The 23519-nt window shown below is 37.4% G+C and overlaps 1 protein-coding gene across 1 annotated transcript in view; it reads right to left on the reverse strand.

Moving 5' to 3' along the window:
• RSPO2 (R-spondin 2) overlaps positions 1 to 23519 on the reverse strand; it is an 85445-nt gene that overhangs the window by 52071 nt on the left and 9855 nt on the right. The window contains exons 2-4 of the mRNA XM_027131354.1: positions 6802 to 6945; positions 4574 to 4762; positions 1266 to 1436 (exon numbers count right to left, since the gene is read on the reverse strand). Coding sequence (XP_026987155.1) covers positions 1266 to 1436; positions 4574 to 4762; positions 6802 to 6945 — 504 coding nt within the window. The remainder of the gene's footprint in view (positions 1 to 1265; positions 1437 to 4573; positions 4763 to 6801; positions 6946 to 23519) is intronic.

The following is a 23519-nucleotide window of genomic DNA, read 5'->3' on the forward strand; positions in this document are numbered from 1 at the left end:
GACTGAAGCAAAACAAAGCCTGTGGGCTCAACACTTCGGCACTTGTGAAATGACCTTTGGGGTATGTTTCACCAGCTATTTCAAGTGGGAGGACATTGGGAGGGGGTGGTGATTGCAGAGTGTCATGTTTTTAAAAAATATTTGTAAAACAAAGTAAAACGATGCATTGGGGTGGAGGGAGAGACCGTTTAAAGTCAGCTTCTTCGATGTTGGACAACCATAGCTTTTATCTTTGAATTTTATGATAAGGAACAAGGAAAAGGTACAGGAGAACTTGAGTTTTCTGGGCAAGACGTTGGTCCTACTCTTGGCTTTACCATTAATAACTTGCTACATCTCCATGGACCAGGCAGAGCCTCCTGGATCTCAGTTCCTTCCTCTTCCCTAGTATGTAATGGAAGAATCAATGATGTTCATAAAACATAGCTATTGAGTCAAGAGCTAAAAAATCTTTCCCCTAGGTCTTCAAAAGATCTCCTTCATTCAGACCTCTGATCAAATGTCACTCCCTCAATTTCCCTGAACACCCTACATAATACACTCCCAATCCAAATTTTCACTAGCTCCTTACCCCGCTTTATTTTTCTTCACATAGCTCCCATCTCCACATGAAATTATGCACTCACCCACTTTTTTATTGCCATGATCCCACTAGAAAAAACACTGTAAGAACTTTGAGCAATACCATGCCTAGACCAATGATTGGTACACAGCACTGCTCAATAAACACCTGATGAATAAATTAAAATTAGTTATCGTGGGACTTTACATATGGGACAGAAGATTTCAGGTTGAGGTGGTGTTGGCCAATCCTGTGAAAGACTACTGTCACCTCCAAATGACATTCCCACCAACCCCCGCTCCCTGTACATGAACGTTTTCCAACTTTGTACTGCAGCAACCATGATTTTGTTCTTCCATTTGTCATTTAAATTTCATCATAGCATGTTTATATTTTTCTATTAATATATTGTCTAATGTACAACATAGTCCACACTTGAAAGTCCTTCCATTTGAAACTGCAAGTTAGGGAATTCCCTGGTAGTCCAGCGGTAGGGACTCCACACTTTCACTGCTGAAAGGGTGCAGGTTCAATCCCTGGTCTCGGAACTAAGATCCTGCAAGCCGCGTGGTGTGGCCAAAAAAAAATTTTTTTTAAGTCATAATAAAGCTGCAGGTTATATATTAATAGAATAACTTGGTCCCAACAGGATGAATTCTATTAGTGTGCTCAGGGTGGGAGGGAGGGGAGTGAAGACAGTTACATCTGCTCTGAGTACAGTCTTCATTTTTAGTAGTCTGTTCTTTTTCCCCTTGTTTCCTACACTCATTGTTCAATTGTTTTTCTTCTAACTCATTGTCAGTCTTTCCCTCTTTCCCATCGTCTTTTACGATCCCCTCCTCTTTCTTTCTCCATCCTCCTGCTATCTTGGTAGCTAAAGCATAGGTCATATGCAGACTTTACAAGAGTCTTGGACAGTCTTTGAGGGTTCACTATCTGTGAAAAGGAAGGAGGAGGAAGGAAGAGGATGAAAGCTGCCAGATGTAGAAGGCTTGGCAAATGCACAGTACAGCTACTGGAAAAGTGGTCAGTTCTTGGTCCTAAAACAATGCTCTTGGGCTTACAGTTCTCTTCCTTACCCTTCACATGACAGCCACAAAACCTACCCATATCTTTTGGCAATTAGTCGTAGAGTCATTGGATTTTAGGACTGGACTGGATCTTAGAGATTGCCTACCTCAATACCCTCAATTTAAAATGAGGAAATAGAGGCCAAGAGAGGTTAAGTGACTTGCCAAGGGTCATAGAATTAATGAGTTGACATGGTGCAGAGACCCAGATCTCCTGATCACCAGACCGGAATCCTGAAGAGTGAGAGTCAGAAAAGCCCAAGGTACTCCACAGATTATGTCATCAGAAATGAAAGAAAGGATAACTAATCAAGAAAAGTTTGGAAATGAACAGTAACTTCAATTCATACATCAATCCATGACTTAAGACATTTCCAAATATTCTTTCACTGTTTAAAAGCAAATAAGCATACAATAATTAAGGGAAAATAGGCAAAAGCATTACGCTGTTGTTTTTAAATCTTACAGCCATTTATTGTCTCATTTCTAATAGTTTTCAGTGTAATATCTTATATACTTAGGACTACTCCATTTCGCTGACCTCTAACTTATGGCTTCCAGTAATGAAAAGCAGCTGATTTTAATGTGCCCATGCTCCAGTGTGAAGGAGGCTAAGGCTGCGTTTGTGTGCAATCAGGTTAAGATTGGCTCCAACAGGAGAAAAATCCATACATATGTTGAAAAGATCTGAAAAATGCCTGTATTCCCAACCTGATTACGACTTACATTTTTGCATGGTTTGTCAAAGCAGATCACCGAAATCAAGTCAAGATGTAAAATGGGATAAAGTGGTTTTCTTCTCTATTCTTCCATTAATCCCCGTGACCTATTGGAGAAAGGAACTTTTTCCTCTCTCACCTGAGGCAAGGTGGGATACTCCACTGGAAGTTATGCCAATTTTTATCAATTGGTGCTCAATTTCCAAAATTAACTTTCTAGTTTTCATTTCCTACATTTGTAAATTGAAGTTATTTTATTGCAGAGTCATTTTCCATTTCTATCAACAATCCTATGTTAGTTCCCTTTTTTAAAAACATAAAACAAATTCCAATATAATTTTTTAAACCTACTAACTTTAAAGTTTACTCAAAAATTGAATTTATTAAACTGAATATGTAGATACAGGGATTAGAGCAATAGCTAGTCTCTCCTAATGTCTATCCTAATAAATAATATTTGGTAAAACCTAAATGTAAATTAAATAAGAGTTCATTGCTGGTTCACTTGTCAAAAAGAGAATATTAACAGATGATACATAAACATTTGTTTTGACATAATTTTAATTGTTGACAGTGTCAGGTTATATCTATTAAGACAATGCACTGTTGCTTGAAGCATAAAAAATAAAAATGCAATAAACATTACAGGTTAAAAATTTAGCTGTTACCTACAAAATTCTCAAGCAAGGCTGGGGCTAAGTCAAAATAGTTTCAGAGGGGAGGGGAACGTGCTGGCTCTTGTTACACATAAGCATGTTTGTTATAGGAGCATTTTCAGGTTAATTTTTTGCTATTAACGTAAACCACAATTGGGGGACCACGTTGCTGGAAGAGGAATGGGGGGGTAGTTATATAAACAATATACAACAAAGAAAGTCTTTATTTCCAATACCTGAATACATCAGGTTTGTTTTTAGGTACAAGGTTGCAGGTTAAATGCTCTCAGCTATCCAAGAAGTGGCTTATTAGTTTTGTAAGAAAATATTTTCTTATATTTTGACTGAAAAATACCCAGTTTAACTGAACAAAACCATCCTTGTTAGTGAAAAGCAGACCCAAAAAAACTTTGTTTCAAAGACTCAGCAAAGAAAAGCAAAACTAATTCAAGAGGAAAAGCTGCCTTCCTAACAGTAGCTTCTGAATCTGGATCTAATAGTTCTCAAAGGCCGACTGGAGTCTTCAAGTCTTAAGTTTTGTCTTCCTCCATGGATCATAGACATTCTCTATGAGGCAGCATAATATGGATATAAATCCATTCTAAGCAGATATATATTCCCTCTCTGGGCTATAGCCACGAAGCTGAAAAGCTATGCCCAACAGGAAGAACGAAAGCAAACAAAAGTTTGGACTGTTTCACAGGGCAATTTTCTAAACACAACTTGCTTTTTTGCTTTCCTACTTTGTGCACTAGAAAAATCCTAACTTCATCTTTGGCAATGCGGCATCCGCTAGTGATAAAATAAATAGTAACAAGAGATTATGCTTTCAGAAGCACAGCACCAGCGCTAAGAACTGCATTTCGACATACGGACTCGGCTCCAGCCAGCACCTGAGCTATGTACACTTCTCCTAATTTGTAAGTGGGCCTAATCCTGTTATTACAGAATAATTACTACAAATCAGCACAATTACTACAAAGACACAAATAAACATACACATACCAGTAGCTGTTTTCCACAAATTATTATCAAAACAAAGAGAACCGGCTAATTGTGGTAACATTAAGACAATGTTTATTCCTCCCAGTGTTTGGGCAAGTTTATTTTAAGTTGTCATCTTCAACTAGTAATGATACAGATGATTTTACAGATTCCATAAACCTTTCTAATCTAAACTGTTCTCAGCTGAAAGTTGGCTACTTCTCTTAGAGCAAAGGCCTGATTTCATAAGAACTGGCTTTTATGGTACATTAGCAAAAAAAAAGAAAAAGTAAAAAACCAGCGCGCGCACACACACACACACACTTTTAGAAATCTCATTTTAAAAGCTCATTTGTAATGTAGTCTTCTAAATTATTTTCAAGGTACCATGAAATTAAATATTCACTTTACATTCTTCACAGTTTAAGCATTCGTCTCTAAGGAAGTGTAACGTGGAATATTCACACCAATGTTATTATCAGGTTTCCCTCATAGATAAATACTTTTTTGGGAGCGAGTGTGATTAGACAGGAGGAGAATTCAGAAAGCACACAGCCCACAATAGGGATTATCTGAACTCACCTCCTGGACAATGCCTCATGGCCATCTTACATCTCCTGGATTCAGCGATCGTTGGACATGGTATCGTGTCTTTTGCTGGCTTTTTAACAATTTGCCGTGTTCTGGTTTCCAGACCCCACTTAAATCCACATGTGCGATTATTTCTGCTACAAGTTCCCCATTCACTCCAATGGCCAACCTCACATCCTTCTAATAGAGAGAAAACAAACACAGATGACAATTTGGTATACATTTCTCCACCATCACCAAATTTACATAGCAGTGTTTCTCTAACTCCCCCACCTTCAGATACCAAAAATTAAGTTGTACAGCCCACAAGACCTGTATACACCTTTCAGGAACTTTAACTCTTTGAATTATGAAGTTATAGATAAAAGTAAATAACTACCACATAAGTACTTTAAAAATTACTATTTGTCTTAGTTCATTTTTTGAAGGGATGCTACTGATCCATTCTAAAGACATTGAAATATATAATCTTTAAAAGGTTCAACAGCTAAAACCTACAGTAAAAGATACTCTTTTCATACCATGACAGGACACAAAATTTTACAGGTTAATTCTGCATGCCCCCCCCTGAAATTCACAAGTGTGTTAGTTTTATTTTGGAAGTAAGTATATGATGAAAAGGATAGTGAGTGTTTCGCATTTTCTGATTGTCTCAATTCTTTTAAAAGGTGTCTTACACTGCAGTATATATTTCTTACTCCCTAAATTGATACCGCACATTACCATAGTTTGAAAAGTAAACAAATATGGTCAGATATTTGAAAATGTATGTTTTGCCTAGATATGTAAGCTTTTAGCATCCCCTTTTGTAAGTTCATATAGTGGAAAAGTAGGTTACTCTCCAATACCCTGCAATGAGAGGAAGGGGGAGGAGATAAAAGCATAAAAATATGCAAAGTTAAACCTCCTCATCAAATTCACCATGAAAAACCCCATCACACTAGCAGATGAGGACTCAGGCCTAGAGTCCACACACCATTAGTATTTCCACATTCCAGATCTCAGCAGGCGTCATGGGAACTCTTAGATTTTTCAAAGCTACTTAAGATTTTTATTTAGGGGAATGCATAGGACTCTATGGTTAATTTGTTAATAGTTAAGGGTTTCATAAGCATTTCCACTGAACATTTGTAATAGGTGTGGGTCTTGCCTCCCAAGCGAATTCAACGTTTTGAATATGCTCTTCTAGTGACTTTCTTATTTTGCAGTAAGGTGTTGCCTGTATGCATGTATTAACTCACACATATATAGGAATATATGTACACATTTCTTCAAAAGCCTCTCATTTAAATGTGTTCTCTGCAAGCTTCCGAATACATAATTACAGACTACTTCAAAATTTCTACAGGGAAAACGTTCTCAATTTAAGTCTCCCTTTTAAAGAGATGGAAAGCCTCATTTAGAATACACTGCTCTGTTGTACACCATATCAGATGTATAACATGTCAAATAAAATTCAGCCATGGCAGAGGTGGGAGTGGTGAAGATGCCATCACACCTAAGATTAGATAGAGGCATTTATCAAAACGTAGGTACTGACAGATCTTTACCTTTTAATCAGTGGTATAAAATTATCGAACTTTTTTTAAACACTCAAAAAATATAAAATTTATAAAATGTGTATTCCTAATTATTACTCACAAACAGCATATATATGTATATTAAATTATGCATTCTACATATCTAAATTTAGTAAACGTAAAATTGTTTTACTGCACTTTGCAACATTCAGTCAATCATCAACAAAGTACATTTGGCACAAAAAATCTCTTCCCAATTGAATTTTTTTTATACAAATGGCTAAGCAAGAAGCTCCATAATTAACACACGTAACAACAGTGACAGACCAACTAAGCACACGGCACGGCTTGAAAATCTTGTTTTTCTTCTAAACAAAATGCTTTTCTCTAACGGTTACTAATAACTTTATAAGCTAATTAAGAAATGGATGTATTACATAAATAATAAAAACATTATTCTCAGCATTTAAGTGGTTTAACTTAGATGTAAAACTAACAAATTTTGAAGCAAAATATAATATATGATACTGCCTAACAGCATAAAGTCAGCAAAGAACTTAAATAATTTTCAGTTCGAATAAATAACAAGAGAACCGATTTGTTTCTATGATGAATACATCCAGCATGCATTTTTTTCCCCCAAGAAACGGGTGTTAAAATAAAAGTTGAAGTTTGAAAGTTACATGGAAAACTACTCACCCACACATTCCATGGTTTCATCTAATGGTGCAAAACCATCTGGACATTCCTCAAAGCAGCGGCCTCTATGCAAATAAAAGCCTACTTTGCACTTGGTACAAAAGTCTTTGCTAAAGCAAGAATCACAGTTTTCTATTCTGCATCCTAAAAGCAATTTTAAAGAGAAAGAGAAAATTTCAGTCAAAAATTTACTGGTTTTGCAAATAAAACTTTCACAAACTCACCGGTTAGCTCAATTGGAATTCTAGTGGTCAGAGAAATATGTGTTCAACTCATTTGTTTCCTCATGCCATCTCCTTCTAAATCACTCCTACCTCTTCCAACAGCTCACCACATCAATAGGCTAAGACAAACTTCCAGCCCGGGGCCCTAGGCAGCATGAGACCCTTCAGAAATTTTTGCAACTCCAAATGGGATTAAAACGAAGGATTAAAAAGAAAAACACTCCCCCTACAAATTACATTGCTGGTGGGATTGAAATCTGTTCTGCTCTTCCAAAGACCTACTATGAAAAACACAATGGGAACACTCTAATCAGTATATTCTGTTCCAAGACAGTAAGTAAAATTCTGTTCAATGCATTTACTTTCATCAGAGGGTGTCTTAACTAGGAGGGGTACTTTAAGTCATTTTTTGGAAAACCCATAATACATTTCCTTAGTCCTCACAACAGTCCATCAGGGTGAGCAGTGGTACCCCTATTTTGCAAATAAGGAACCTGAGACTTAAGCCACAAAGCTGGTAATGGCTGAGTTGGTTCTGAAAGCCCCCAAATGGACTGTCTTCTAAATCTGTCCTCTTTTCTCTATAACACACTAACTGAATTTCGTTGGAAACAGTTGGTGAAAGAGAAATGCTTTCAGTTCTGCTAGGTGTGGTTTTGAATCCCAGCTCTGCCCTTACCAGCTATGTGACTCTGAATGGCTACATGCCTCTCTGAGCCTCTGTTTCCTTCTGTATAAAACAGGGATGTCACTGACTTTACAAGGTTATTGTGAGGATCTACAACAATATATGTAAATCGACTAGCTCATAATCGGTAGTCTGCAGATAGAAGCACCAGTGAATTAGAAACAGAAACATGTGTTTTTCCACTAAACCATTCACATTACAAGGTGTAAAAAGAAGCAATAATTTACAGGCTTGTATTCTAGGTCAGATTCCCCTGTATTCGAGGAACAGCTGGGCCAGAGGTAATTGGTTTGTAGGGGTGAAAATAAATAAACTCTAAACCACTCTTCAAGGAGAAGGAAGGAAAGGTCGGAGAATTGGTTAATTGAAAGGAGAGGTTTTCGACAGATTACAGTACATTACTACTTGTAACAGATTTAATTGATGGCAATTAACAGCACATAAAGCTCTACGAAAACTCCCTGGCAACACTTTTATTCTTTTAACAAGCCTCTGAGTGCCAGTACTATATTTGGTGATTTAACGATTCAGAAAAGCTTTAAAAACTAGTTTCCACAACCGAAGATATAATTGAATAAAAAATATAACCAAAACATGAAATCATTGAATATCAAAATTTTGAAAATTGAGAAGATAAAGCCAGAATACAAACACTAAAAAAGTTTGTTAAAATAGATAACATTATAAATAATGACAGTTTCTAGACTTATAAAAAGAAAACGGCAATCTTCACCTTTCAAGTTTGAGTCTAAACATGTCTGCACGTATTAAGTGACCACCATGAAGCAGCTAATTCTTCTAAAATGTTACCCAAATTTACAATTGGAAAACCAACTATGTGTGGGTGAAAGTCCATAGTCAAATTACACTATTGCTCTTTCAGGGGAGGATGGTGGACACAGAAGAATGGTTTATCACCCTATAAAATGTTCATTTGCAGCCTTAAATGCTGTAACCTATATTTTTATAAAACGGTGGTCTATCGCTGGTCAGTAGCTTCTTAATCATGGTCAAAATACATGACCATCATGTCCACAAATTGTTGGTTTTCTTGCTACATTTTTCGAAAAAGCAAGCAGCCCTTCCTGTTAGCAGAATTATTTTCCAAGAAATAATGATAAACATTCCAAAGGATAAAACAGACCTAAAGGGTGAAGAGAACAAAGCATTTATATATTTTTTTAAAAAAAGGACTATACATTTCATAAGTCAATTGTTATGTATAAGATCTGATTGTTTTTTGTTTTTTTTTAACATGGCCTGCACCTATGAGCTTTTAGGCCAAAAAGTTATAGCAATAAGCATTTGGAAATAATTTTACAAGGTCCTTTCCTGATCTTTATTGTTACTTGTAGCTCCCTTTCCTCATTTCATTCCATGCTTCTAAACCAGTTCACAGAATGTGGAATTTCTGAAATACCTATCATTCTCTCTAAAGTCCCTTAGGACTTCTTCAGGCATAAATCTGGCTAGAAGAAAGCTTAATTATTTGTCCTCAAATTTCAGTACAATAAAAATCTGATGAATTCAAATTATAAAATACTATAACCATGAAAAAGCACAAGGTGAATTATAAGCAATGACTGAGAATAAGCTGTGAGCCCCATCATTAAATGAAAAATGGCAAGTTGCAGGATATATAGAGTATGATGCAATAAAAGCACATATACACGTGTATGTGTACATATATGAAGTAGCGTGAGAAGTTAATTTGGGAAGGGGAAATAGCGGAATTTTGAAATGTTAAAAATTATATTTCGGAGTCATGTGAATCTTTTTAATTGCAATGTATTTGTGTATTAAAAGTAAAAGAGAAAAAGATATTTCAATATACATTTGTGACCTACTTAAATATACAGAAAATGCCACTGTATTTACATTCTAAAAGAAATTCTTTTGATTTTTAAACAGGCAAGAATGAATAAAGGAATGTTATCCCATCCCAATTTTTTTTCAGATTTGGGAGCATGAGGTTATACCCCTTATGTGATAATGCTGAACCTGCCTTAGCCTTCAAAATAATCATTTGACCATCTCTTGCCACTGTCCTTTGCTTTCATATGTTCAATGGTGCTTTCCAAATCATTAGGAAAAAAGTTAAACATTTTTTTATTCATTGAAGCATTTAAATAAAAGCTCTGATTGGTGCAAAGCTGTAACGACGTCAAGAGCTCCACTGGTCTTCCTGGTCTCCGTCACTCTTCGCCACAACGTAAAACCAAAGCAGGCCGCCCACATACTTAGCAGCCTGAACTGACACAATGCGTTCACTCACAAACACCTTTGAGCCGAAAAGTTTTTTGTCTGTTTGTTTTTTGCGGTACGCGGGCCTCTCACTGTTGTGGCCTCTCCCGTTGCGGAGCACAGGCTCCGGACGCGCAGGCTCAGCGGCCATGGCTCACGGGCCCAGCCGCTCCGCGGCATGTGGGATCCTCCCGGACCGGGGCACGAACCCGTGTGCCCTGCATCGGTAGGCGGACTCTCAACCACTGCGCCACCAGGGAAGCCCGAGCCAAAAGCTTTTTAAAGCTAACAGCGGCATAAAACCAACTACACTGCCAGTCTGCTTCTTTTCAGGGATTCACATCAATTCTACTAACTCATTTTTTCATACAAAAGTAAAACAGGGCTTCCCTGGTGGCGCAGTGGTTGAGAGTCCGCCTGCCGATGCAGGGGGCACGGGTTCGTGCCCCACTCCGGGAAGATCCCACATGCCGCGGAGCGGCTGGACCCGTGAGCCATGGCCGCTGAGCCTGCGCGTCCGGAGCCTGTTGCTCCGCAACGGGAGAGGCCACAGCAGTGAGAATGCCCGCGTACCGCAAAAAAAGAAAAAAAAAAAAAAAATATATATATATATATATATATATATATATATATATATAAAACATTCTCATTACGAATAAAAATTCAAAACAGTACAGAAGGTTTAAAGAAAAAGATAGAAAGTCTTCCTTACCTGATGACACATCGGGCCTACTCCCCAGAAATAGCCACTGTATTAACATTTCAGGAAAATCTTTATGTCCATTTTATAAATAAATGAGTTTTAAAACACCAATGGGATCATTCAACAGACTGAAAAACTTTTCAAAAATTTATACTGACTAAGAAAATGGGTATATCAAACTTTACTAAACACGGGTCTTGTCTCTAGAAACCTGGGCTTTAAGTCCTTGTTCAGAAATACAAGACCCTGTTTTATCCAATTTACATGCTTCTAAATTATAGTGCCTCCTCAAAACTGTAATCCACCAAGTGAGGGCTGCCAGTATCGGTTTAAGTAAAATTATTGTCCAAGTAAAACTGTGTCCAAATGCAATCTGATGGGGCTGTCATTAGGCAAGGGAGGCTTGCTCTGGCCAAGAAACAGAAAAATAGCCTGGGTACCCTTTCTGTCCTTCCACAGTAGCCATACCAGCTCCATTATAACATTTCTCAAATTATACTCTAGTTCAGTTCAATAGCTCATTCCAAACATCCTCCAAAAATTGAGTATGTGCCAGGTTTTGTGCCATTTTATGAGAACATAAAATTGTAACACCCATTCCCTGTCCTGGAGGTGGAAAAGCCAAAGAGAGGAGGCCATGTGGCACTTTCAGGGCATCGCAACATAGCACAGGAGATATTAGAAGCATGTGCTGGGTACATTAGAGGCAGAGAAGATCCATTTCTGTTCTGCCATTACAAACTTTTTTTTTTTTCCAAGCTCTGAATTCCTTGTTTCTAACACAGTGCCGGACACATGGTCGAGTTTTAGTGCTTGCCAAGTGAATGCCATTTAAAAACTCAATTCCTTTATATTTAAAATCTCATTTGAATGCTTAATATGAGATTGTTTCAAATGCACTGTAAATATCTTTCATAGAGAAAGAAAATCTATGGTTGCTGGTAAAGGACTACAAATCTTATGGGAGGAACAAATAGTCCAACACCTGAAAACGAGTATAATGGAGAACGCAAATATTGATGTGTGGCAGGTCATGTGTGCTATGGAATTTGGAACCTCCGCTGAGCAGGTCTGAGAGAGACAGAGGGGAGAGCAGAGTCCTGGGAGGGCGACTCCTCCATCGTAACACAACGGCGATGGTTCACGTAGTGCGTGACACCCGATGAAGAGGGGCCGGAATGAACTGGAGGTTAGATGGGTGACGTGGCTACTCGGCTTTAGATGGCTGTGGGTGGAGAATTTCACCTCTTGTTTTATTCAGTTTCAAAAAAGGAGGTAAAATTATAAATTATTTGTGGTTTTAAGTATTTAAGTAACAATTAAAATGAACAAAAATGAAGTAAAGTTCAAATTAGGGCTTGGTCTAACTAGCAGTAAGAGGTCCCCATAGATTACACATGAGAATAACGTGATCAAAATGGTATCTGGTTTGTTCCCTCATTTTGGCAGATAACAGCCCCTCGGAGCCAGGCACCAGGATGATAGCTAGAGGGAGAGATGAAGAAGCAAAGTTCCTGCACTGCAGGATATTCTGTGTACTAATAGGAAAGGTACCCAGGCAGGCAACAAGGTAATAATGTAACTACGCTAAAGTCTTTACAGTGAACTGGGGAGAGGGTATTTTCAGGAAATTAAGCTACCTGAGAGCAGGGATAGAGGGGAGGTAAGGAAAACCACTGAGAGTCTCATGCTCTAAGAGCTAACAGTCATAGGGAAAGGAGTTACAGTGAATCAACAGAACCAACAAAGTGGGTGGAGGAGAAGATGAGCTGAGAGAAGAGAAAGATCCAGTTATCCCCCTCCCCTGCCTCTTCCTTTGGTGCCGCAGCTCTCAGGGCCTTGACACACCGAGAGTTTTATTTATCTCCCCAGCAAAATCTAGATGACAAAAACCACCTCTTATTTGAATATCTCAGAGCGGCTAATAATATAAACAAAAAAATGAAAACCTTAAATGAAAAACAGAGAAAAAGCAGCCTCTGTTCAACCCAACTGTGAACACATAATTCTATAGGTTACAATCAATTATTAGAGAAAGGAAAGAATCAGTGAGGTAGAGAGGACCTCAGACACACACTGAGGAATCTGTTATTTCTTGGGCCCCAGGGCTGTGGGCTGCAGGCTCCTCAGCACACTGTGAATATCCAACCGCCTCTTGTTCTCTAATTGCCCTTTCGTGTCAGCTTCCTGGCACCTCCTTCAGAACGTGGCATACACACCCCTGGTGGGCGGCTGGGGGCGAGATTTAGTCTTCAGTTAGCAGTTGCAAGGATCAAAGAGCATCAAGTCAACCCCTGGAAAACCCTAGAGGTTTCTTGGCCCAGTGTATACTAACATCTGAACAGATATTAAAGGGACAGGTTGTTCCAAAAGACATTTGAAATTAGACTTTTAGCAGTGTTTTCACATGGAAAGTACTAGACTGTGCAACTTCATATGAGGTTTCTTAAAATTGTTTAAATATTTTTAGGCTTCTCTAACAACTTCAAATACTGCTGTTTAACATTCCTTCTCAAAACTTGCAATGGTTTATAAATATCCCTAAATAAAGTTTTTAAGCTTTATGTTACACAAATCATGCCTTTCTAATGTGTACTATTGCAGTAATCCCATTAGAGTAGGGGCTGATGAAAACTTATGACCTAAAATCTAAAATTACATTTTTTCTAGTAGGGTCTAGTTACATGCAGCTCATCAGAAGCTTCATTATATTTCAACCTAAAGAAAATAAAGGACAGATTCAGAGGTTTCAGGACTCAGTGTTTCATACTTACAACTGAGCTATTTGAATGAGGATGCAGTAAACCAGCATTAATTTCACTAAATTAAGAGAAGATCCAGGGTAGAAGTCTGTGTAAAACCCACCAGAGTGGATTTAAATAAAGATTGCCTTTATTAGCTAGGAGAGTTAGCATAGAGTGAAATGCAACTATGTCAAGTGCAGAACAGGACATTTCAAACAAGAGCCAAGGCAGGGAATAAGTACTATGCTGAGAATATAGTGGCCTTTCAAATAGTACAGTGGTGAGCGGGTCTGAGGTTACAGTCTTGGCTCCCTTACTGTTGTGTGACCATCAGCAAGTCAGTAGAGCTATCTTTGCCTCACCTTTAAAAAGGAGGTAACATCGGGCCCTATCTCAGAGTTGAGAGAAGTCAGAGGTTTAATAGAGGCAAAGATCTCAGCATAATATCTGAGAAGAGAACGTGAGCTATTATGAGTATAAAAATTTGCCAACTAGGATAGTCCAAGATGGCGGATGGAAGGAAGCTCAAATAAGGTACCAAGACACTGTATGTATATGGGTATATGTATGTATAATTATTTTAATTCTATATCCTATACATTCATATAATAAATTTTAATTATATACATATGTGTATATGTATACACACACACACACACACACATATATATATATATATATATATATACACACATACATACATAATGTACTACTTAAATGAAAGGCATTATCCAAAGACCACTGTCTACAGTAAACATAGTAGCTTTACCCTTGTTTAGGTCATACGGCTAAACAAACTGAATACAATCATTTGTTGAGTACCTACATGGAAAGTCATCTACTTCAAACATTCAGAGCCAGGATTTAGGAAAACTGAGATCTAAATGCAAGTCTGAATTGGGGGGGGCGGGAAATTACATGCTCTTTGTGCCCTACTTCCTTCCCCATCAGATAGGAGGAGAAAATATCTGACTTACCTGTATCATATCTTTGTTCAGAGTATCAAATTAAAGGTGAGAACAAAAAGAAAAGGTTAAAAGGTACCACATAAAATGTGTATTACTTCCTAGAGCTAAATAAGCCTAACCTTCAACAAATACTGCGTCAATCATGCAGCACCCACTTCCAAGCGCTATAAAGATGTTCAATTTATGAAGTGCACCAAACATGGTCCGTCATGGCCACTAGGGCAGTGACCACAAGGATGGGAAAAATCATGGCCTGGGAGTAATTTTAATTCTCAAATTGCAGTTAGGTAGGATGAATGGACTCAATCCAGAAATGTATACATTGCTTTTCAGATAATTATAGAATTCTGTTTTATATGCCCAAAGTGCCCTTTATTTCAACTTCACAGGATATATATGCTATCAAAAATTGTTTCCTCCTGATTTATTTTAACTTAAAGTGTTACAACACTTCTTAAAAAAAACCCCTCAAATTTGTAAAATATGTTGCTGGGAGCTTCACTGTGACATCTGACTATTTTAAAAATTATATCTTGCCCACCCACACAAAGAAATCTGAAGAAACATTGAGGCTTGTGTAAAACCATGTGGTCAAATAATAAGGAACTATAAAAATGTTGGCTTCATTTCTCATATGTTCAAGTGATGGATATTTGAAATCATTCTCAAAACAACTGAAATTAAAACTTGGACACGTTTGCTGGGAATACAAAGCTAGGTGTTTAAAGGGCTTTTTTCCCCCCATCTAAAGGGGATGAGAGAGAAGGACAACTACCTCAGAATAAAATAGGAAAGAAATGTGACAGTAATGAAAAAAGTTAAAAAAATTATAAACCAAATTAATATCTCTTATCAGATTTTAAATTCCTACCAGTAGCAGATCTCTCATCTTGGTTACTCTTTGTGCTTTTCCTTTTTTGGTAAGTTGTCACCCTTTCATATTCAGGTGGAACCAAGGCAGGTTAATAAATTTCAGACCTAAAAAAGACTTAGTTGAATTTTTCCAAATGTTGGAAAATGCAAATCTCTCCACCCAACTAACAGAAAAGCATATGGAAGCTAATATATGTCTTGCCCTCCACTCAACCTCCATCCAAGGAAAACAAGGAGACTCTCTGAATCCCTTCACCCTCCAAATAGGCAAGAGCAGGCATAGGCAAACTTTTCCTGTAAAAGGCCAGATAGAAAGTATTTTAGGCTTTGTGGGCTACACCGTCTCTGTCTAAACCACTCACCTCTGTTGTAGAACAAAAGCACCCACAGACAGTATGTAGGTGATTAAGCATGACTGTTTTCTAATAAAAATTTATTCACGAACCCTGAAACTTAAAGTTAATATCATTTTTGTGTGTCATAAAATACTATTCTTTTTGAATTTTTCCAACCAATGAAAAATTTGAAAGCTATTCTCACCTCAAGGGTCCTACCAAAAAGGTGACAGGACTGATTTTACCGCTGGTCATAGTATGTTGACTATGATGCCTAGAGAATGATGGAAATCCATGGAGTACATTGAAGGAAAAAAGAAAAGAATTTCATTTTTAAAACACCAAATGGTAGCATTAAACTTAGAGAGGCATAGTGATGTCTTATACACACCATCTGGCAGTGTGTGTAAGACAAATATCAAATGAATTTGAGGACTCTGAAATTATTTCAACATAGGGGTAATATTACTTCAATGTTTTTCACAGTATATTGATAAATAAAAAAGAGTGACTCCTTATCAGTTAGTAATAGGTCAAAATTCCACCCTATTTTAATAAGCTTTTAATTTCTTGATTATGTGTGGCATTGACTTGTCAGCGAAGGGGTTGACTGAAGAGAAAAAAATAATTTTACAAAATAATGTTTTGGCTAAAACCTGCATCATGTTTATATCTAGTCCTATGGTCTGATATCTTTACCCAGCTCTGTTTGTGAAGGTAGCTTTGATGATAGAAGTAGATACAGCCTTCACTGTGCCATGTAGTGGCAGGCAACACTTAGGCTTGTAAGTGGACTTCTCAGAACTTCTGTTATCTGCTCTGTAAATAGGGATAATACTATCTCCCTCATAGGATTGTCAGCAACGAATGAGAGAATGTACAGGAAAGCACTTTAAAAACTAAAGTGCAAAATAGATGCCTTACTTAGACAAAGGGAAACAGAGCACAAGGTAGCATCTGCCTTTAACAGAGAATGATGCTGTCAAACTTGGGTCTATCCTGAAATAATAGGCTCATTCAAGAGAGCTACCAAACCCACAAGAAAATTAAATGTAAGCTTGAAAAAAGATTTCCTCTATTAAATATCTGAACAGACTTTTAACATTCCAAATATTAGTATCATTTAAAATTTTTAAATATAAGTAGCATTGAAAATCACATAGCCATGTTTACCACAGGGAGGAAAATATACATCCTAGCTCTTAGGCTATCTATTTGATATAATTTGTCATCCAGATCAAATAGCAAGAAAGAGTACCCTTTGAGTTTTCTCTAGCAGTTACCCAATACAATTAAAAAAGGGTCTCTCTTGCAACAAGTAGTCATGGCACTGCTACCCTAGACCAGTATATTAAACATCTGCAGTGTGAAGGTGAATAACCGTAACTGAAGTTGTTAACAGTATCTCCAACCTGGCCTACATCTTAAATCCTTGATAGTTTAACCATACCGGTGCTTCAAATCATAATGCTCAAACTAAGATTGCTCGACTGCAGCTGCATGAGGACCTCTGTGATCTTTCAAAAACACAAGTTAGTCATGTCATTTTCTTGCTTTAAAATTTTTCAATGGCTCCCTTTCACTTCCAGAATCAGTTCAAACCCTCGATTTTCAAACACAAGATCCTTCTTGATAGACATACCCATCTACTATCCTCACTTCATCACCGTGTACCTTTCACCCTAGCCATGAAGTTTCCTTAAAACTCCCCATAATCTCCCAGCACCCAGACGCCCATGACAATAATTCTTCTCATAGTTGTTAATAACTATGTTCATTATAATCACCCTATTAAATGGAGAGCCCATGAAAAAGAGCGTGTCTTATTCTATTCAGTATTCACAGGGTATGGGTACTTGACACAACAGATGACAACAGATGTATCTACTGAATGACTAACAAATTTAATATTAAATCTCTTTCAGGTTAGAATAAACACTGAAACAGAGTTCACCTTGTTTGTTTAAAACAAAAATACTTAAATTATAAAAATCTCCATTTCCAAATTAGGCACCAATTTATTATAAACTACACTGAAGCGCTTATGTCTCATTTTTTGTCTTTCTATAAGACACAAAAGTATGCATATTCCTGTAAACCAAGTAGAGATAAGGGTTGGAAGGAGAGATTGAACACAGCAGAAACTAGACTTTAAAATTCATATAAAGTCACAAAGAGATCAATATTAAAGACGTGAATAGCCAATAGCAGATAATACTGTGTTACCCAGTATTTTCTTAACAGATACTCTTGAGAATTATTAGAACTAGAAGGTTATTATTCCAGCGTCTGTTATGTATTTGTCGAAGCTTGTAAACATAGTGCAAAAGCTCAAATCAGAGTTCCTTCCAATTCAGTGCGCTTTTATTTTTTTATAAATGTATTTATTTATTTTGGCTGTGTTGGGTCTTCATTGCTGTGCACAAGCTTTCTCTAGTTGCGGTGAGTGGGAGCTACTCTTTGTTGCGGTGCGTGGGCATCTCATTGTGGTGGCTTCTCTTGTTGTGGAGCATGTGCTCTAGGCATGCGGGCTTCAGTACTTGTGGCTCGTGGGCTCTAGAGCACAGGCTCAGTAGTTGTGGCGCATGGGCTTAGTTGCTCAGTGGCATGTGGGATCTTCCCGGGCCAGGGATCGAACCCGTGTCCCCAGCATTGGCAGGCAGATTCTTAACCACTGTCACCAGTGAAGTCCTCAGTGTTCTCTTAAAGTGATTTTCCACAAATTGATTTCTCTCTTTAGAAAACCAAATGTTTTGCAATCCTTAATGGGATTTAAACACTTAAACTGACCATTCATTTAAAAAATAGTCAAAGAAACTTTGATATTTTTCTAATATTCAGGTTAACTGTACATAATAGTTTTGTCTACATCACATGGTTTATTTTTAAGGAACAGTATAATGAAAAGAATATTCCATTGGAGTCAGTAACTCAGATACTTAGGCCACCCTGCTACTGACAAATTGTATGACTTTGGGGAAGCACTTCCTTCATAAGCCTCAATATGCACATTTGTTGGGGTTGGGTGGAGAGGGAGAGAAGAAACAGAATCAATTAGGTTTCTTCCAGATCTATGTGTACAGTTTTTAATTAGTTTAAGAGAACTTCTACATGCCTGACAGAGGCCTTGTAGGGTTGTGAACACACACACACACACAGGTTGGTCAGTGAAAGTGTTTACTAATTGAACAAAACATCTCCTTTAAGAACTATTTGAAACATGCTGTTATTACTTGCTTTCCTCAGCACAATGCAATAAGCTATTGCTTACCTTTATCTGAACTTTGTTTACAGACTGAAAAGATAGGAAATAGTTCACAGTATATCCAATTTAAATTAATAGAAAAGAACCCACAGCTAACATCATGTTCAATGGTGAAAAGCTGAAAGCATTTTCTCTAAATATCAGGAACAAGACAAGGATGTCCACTCTCGCCACTTTTATTCAACATAGTTTTGGAAGTCCTAGCCACAGCAATCAGAGAAGAAAAAGAAATAAAACGAAACCAAACTGGAAAATAAGAAGTAAAACTGTCACTATTTGTAGATGACTTCATACTATACATAGAAAATCCTACAGATGCTACTACAGAAAACTACTAGAGCCCATCCATGAATTCGGTAAAGTGGCAGGACACAAAATTAATACACAAAAATCTGTCACATTTCTATACACTAACAACAAGAGATCAGAAAGAGGAATTAAGAAAACAATCCCATTTACCATTGCATCAAAAAGAATAAAATACCTAGGAATAAACTTACCTAAGGAGGCAAAAGACCTGTACTCTGAAAGCTATAAGATGCTGATGAAAGAAGTCAAAGATGATACAAACAGATGGAAAGATATACCATGTTCTTGGATTGGAAGAATCAGTATTGTCAAAATTACTGTACCACCAAGGTAATCTACAGATTCAATGTAATCCCTATCAAATTACCAATGGCATTTTTCACAGAACTAGAATAAAACATTTTTTAATTTGTATGCAAACACAAAAGACCCCAAATAGCCAAAAGAATCTTGAGAAAGGAAAACGGTGCTGGAGGAATCAGGATCCCTGCCTTCAGACTATACTACAAAGCTACAGTATTTGAAATATGGTACTGGGGGAGGGATAGAGTGGGAGTTTGGGGTTAGCAGATGCAAACAAGTATATATAGAATGGATAAACAACAAGGTCCTACTGTACAGCACAGGGAACTATATTCAATATCCTGTGATAAACCATAATGGAAAAGGATATAAAAAGGAATGTATATATGTATAACTAAATCACTTTGCTATACAACAAAAATTAACATAACATTGTAAATCAACTATACTTCAAAAAATGTAGTATGGTACTGGCACAAAAACAGAAATATAGATCAATGGAATAGGATAGAAAGCCCAGAAGTAAACCCACACACCTAAGGTCAATTAATCTCTGACAAAGGAGGCAAGAATATACAGTGAAGACAAGACAGCCTCTTCAGTAAATGGTGCTGGGAAAACCGGACAGCTACATGTAAAAGAACGAAATTAGAACATTCCCTAACACCGCACACAAAAATAAACTCAAAATGGGTTAAAGACCTCAATGTAAGGCCAGATACTATAAAACTCTTAGAGGAAAACATAAGCAGAACATTCTTTGACATAAAGCACAGCAATATCTTTTAAATCCATCTCCTAGAGTAATGGAAATAAAAATAAACAAATGAGACCTAATTAAACTTAAAAGCCTTTGCACAGCAAAGGAAACCATAAACAAAATGAAAAGACAACCTACAGAATGCGAGAAAATATTTGCAAATGATGCAACCAACAAGGGATTAACCTCTAAAATATAAAAAACTCATACCACTCAATATCAGAAAAAGCAAACAACCCAATCAAAAAATGAACAGAAGACCTAAATAGACATTTCTCCAAAAAAAGACATACAGATGGCCAAAAAGCACAAGAAAAGATGCTCAACATTACTAATTATTAGAGAAATGCAAATCAAAACTACAATGAGGTATTACCTCACACTGATCAGAATGGCCATCATTGAACAGTCTACAAACAATAAATGCTGGAGAGGGTGTGGAGAAAAAGGAATCCTCCTACACTGTTGGTGGGAATTTAAATTGGTACAACTGCTATGAAGAACAGTATGGAGGTTCGTTTAAAAACTAAAAATAGAGCTACCACATAATCCTGCAATCCCACTCCTGGGCATATATCTGGAGAAAACCATAATTTAAAAAGATACATGCACCCCAGTGTTCACATAAGCGCTATTTACAACAACCAAGACATGGAAACAACCTAAATGTCCATAGAAAGATGAATGGATAAAAAAGATGTGGTATAAGGATTTCCCTGGTGGCACAGTGGTTAAGACTCCACACTCCCAATGCAGGGGGCCCTGGTTCGATCCCCGGTCAGGTAACTAGATCCCACATGCATGCTACAACTAAGAGGTCACATGCCACAACTAAGGGGCCCACCTGCCACAACTAAGGAGTACACCTACCACAACTAAGACCCACATGCAAGCAAATAAATAAATAAATAATTTTTTTTTAAGTATGAATGGTAGCAAATATTAAAACAAAAAGATGTGGTATACTTATACAATGGAATATAAATCAGCCATAAAAAAAGAATGAAATAATGCCATTTTCAGCAACATGGATGGACCTAGAGATTATCAAACTAAGTGAAGTAAGCCAGACAGAAAAAGACAAGTACATGATATTGCTTATATGTGGAATCTAAAAAAGTGATACAAATGAAATTATAAACAAAACAGAAATAGACCCACAAACATAGAAAACAAACCTGTGGTTACCAAAGGGGAAAGGGAGGGGAAGGATAAATTAGGAATTTGGGATTACCATATACACACTACTGTATATAAAACAGATAACCAACAAGGACCTACTGTATAGGGTTAGGGTTAGCACAGGGAACTATACTCAATATTTTGGAATAACCTATAAGGGAAAAGAATCTGAAAAAAACAGATACATATGTACATATAGCTAAATCACTTTGCTGTACACCTGAAACTAAACACTGTAAATCAACTATACTTCAATAAAGACTTATGTATCATTCACATACAAAAAAATTTAATAGAAAAGAATCACCCAATTATCCTCATTATCATCAATGCTGGCTCATTAAAAGAACTGAAAAGGGCTGTCACTTGGTCAATAGTAACCTACCAGGTTGCTCCATTATACCACCACCTTCCTAGATAATCATGTTTAGCATTTCAGCAAGAAATTTGTTTATCTTTAAATGATTTTAAATGCTAAAAGTAGTTAATATAAATGTCTTCGTAAAACGCAAAAATAGTTTCAACTTTTAGCTTGCCTGTTCCACAAATTTATAAAGTGATCCCTCTTTCAAATTGCAAAGAATTCCAGGAAGCATATAGCCCAGGAACAATGAACATGGGTTGTCAGCAGACACATGTTCCAGTATCAACTCCACTACCAGATTTTGAACAAGTGATTTAACTTCTCTAGGACTCAGTTTACTTGCTTCCCACAGTCATGTATCTACTTCATAAGTGCTTGAAAAGACTTAACCAGAAGGAAAGTGCTAAATAAGTCTTCATTATTACTAGTAAGCACATGGTGTCTTTCACAGAAGAGCAGCCAGTGTTACTGAGCCCTCCCTCTTACTCTCAGAGACCCCAGCCACCTGGGATATGTCAATCATCCAGTTCATATATATTGAGCCCCTGTTAGAACGCCAAGTTCTTGACTAGCTGACCTCAGCCAATTAAACTGTGGAGCAGGTGAGACCAAGCTTTTAGATACAACCCCCTAAAACTAAAATCAGTTGGCAAATGTTTTGTCCCAGTCATAGGTGCATCAAAATATAGCCAGCTCTCTTGCAGAGATGGCTTTTATTGAGAAGAAAGCATAAGAATCGAGAGACTCAGCAGGTAATCACATCTCAATTGTCTTCTGATAAGGGGACAAGAGGGCCACGGTCTGTGGTCCCTCTAAGGAACTATTCTTTAACCTTATCAAGTTCTGGTCAGGTTATTAACTGGCTAGGAGCAGCTCTTTCAATGTCAAGCCACTTTAGGACAATAAGCTTTCTCCAGCAGGCAGCAACCTGTTAACCTTCTGTAGAATGGTCCCCAAGGCAAGGTCCCTCTTCAGGGGAGAAAGCTCAGGAAAGTACTCTTTCAAAGAATGCCAATTGAAAGTGAAGACCTTACCCTCCCCGCCCCCTCCAAAAAAAAGACAGATTCTAAAACTTATCTAATAATGTGATTTTTGTTATTTTCTTTTCTCCAAGAGAAGCAGAAAGGTATGGTTAAAGGAACACAGGAATTAGACTCAGCTCAGCCTCATACTGTGTATCCTTGGGTAGGCTTCTGAACCATTCTGAGCTTATCTTTTCAATGGTAAAATGCAAATATTTATCTGCGACATAGAATTGTTAAGAGAATATTGGAATAGCCATTCCCACCCAGAGTTTGAGAAGAGGGGCTAGGCTGGAATAACAAAAAGTGATTTCTGAAGGCATTCAGAATCCCAGAATGTTAGAGCAATGATTTCATAGACTCCCTTAGTTTTTACAGATAAGGACACTGGGGCTCAGAAAATGAGGCTCACCCATTGTCAGAGAGTAAGTTAGAATACCTGATTGATCTCCATTCTTGAGCCAGCTGCAGACAAAGCCAACAGAAGGCCCCTCTCTGCCTGAGTAGTCACCATGATCCCACTTTTCTGTCAGTTAACACTCCCCTGCTCTTCCCTTCAAAGTCTGGTCCAGAATAAAGGTCTACAATGCTTCTACTCATGTAGAAGCCACATTTCAATCAGAATCTTTTGTCAAAACTTTATCCACAAAATCAAAACATAAGGGAATCAGATTCTAAGCTATCAAGACACAGTTATAAATTAGAATACCATATGTGCCAGAATACTTGGAATC

The sequence above is a fragment of the Aethalodelphis obliquidens genome, unplaced genomic scaffold, assembly GCF_003676395.1.
Source record: "Aethalodelphis obliquidens isolate GAN/ISIS:26980383/991018 unplaced genomic scaffold, ASM367639v1 scaffold39, whole genome shotgun sequence".
NCBI classification, from domain to species: domain Eukaryota; kingdom Metazoa; phylum Chordata; class Mammalia; order Artiodactyla; family Delphinidae; genus Aethalodelphis; species Aethalodelphis obliquidens.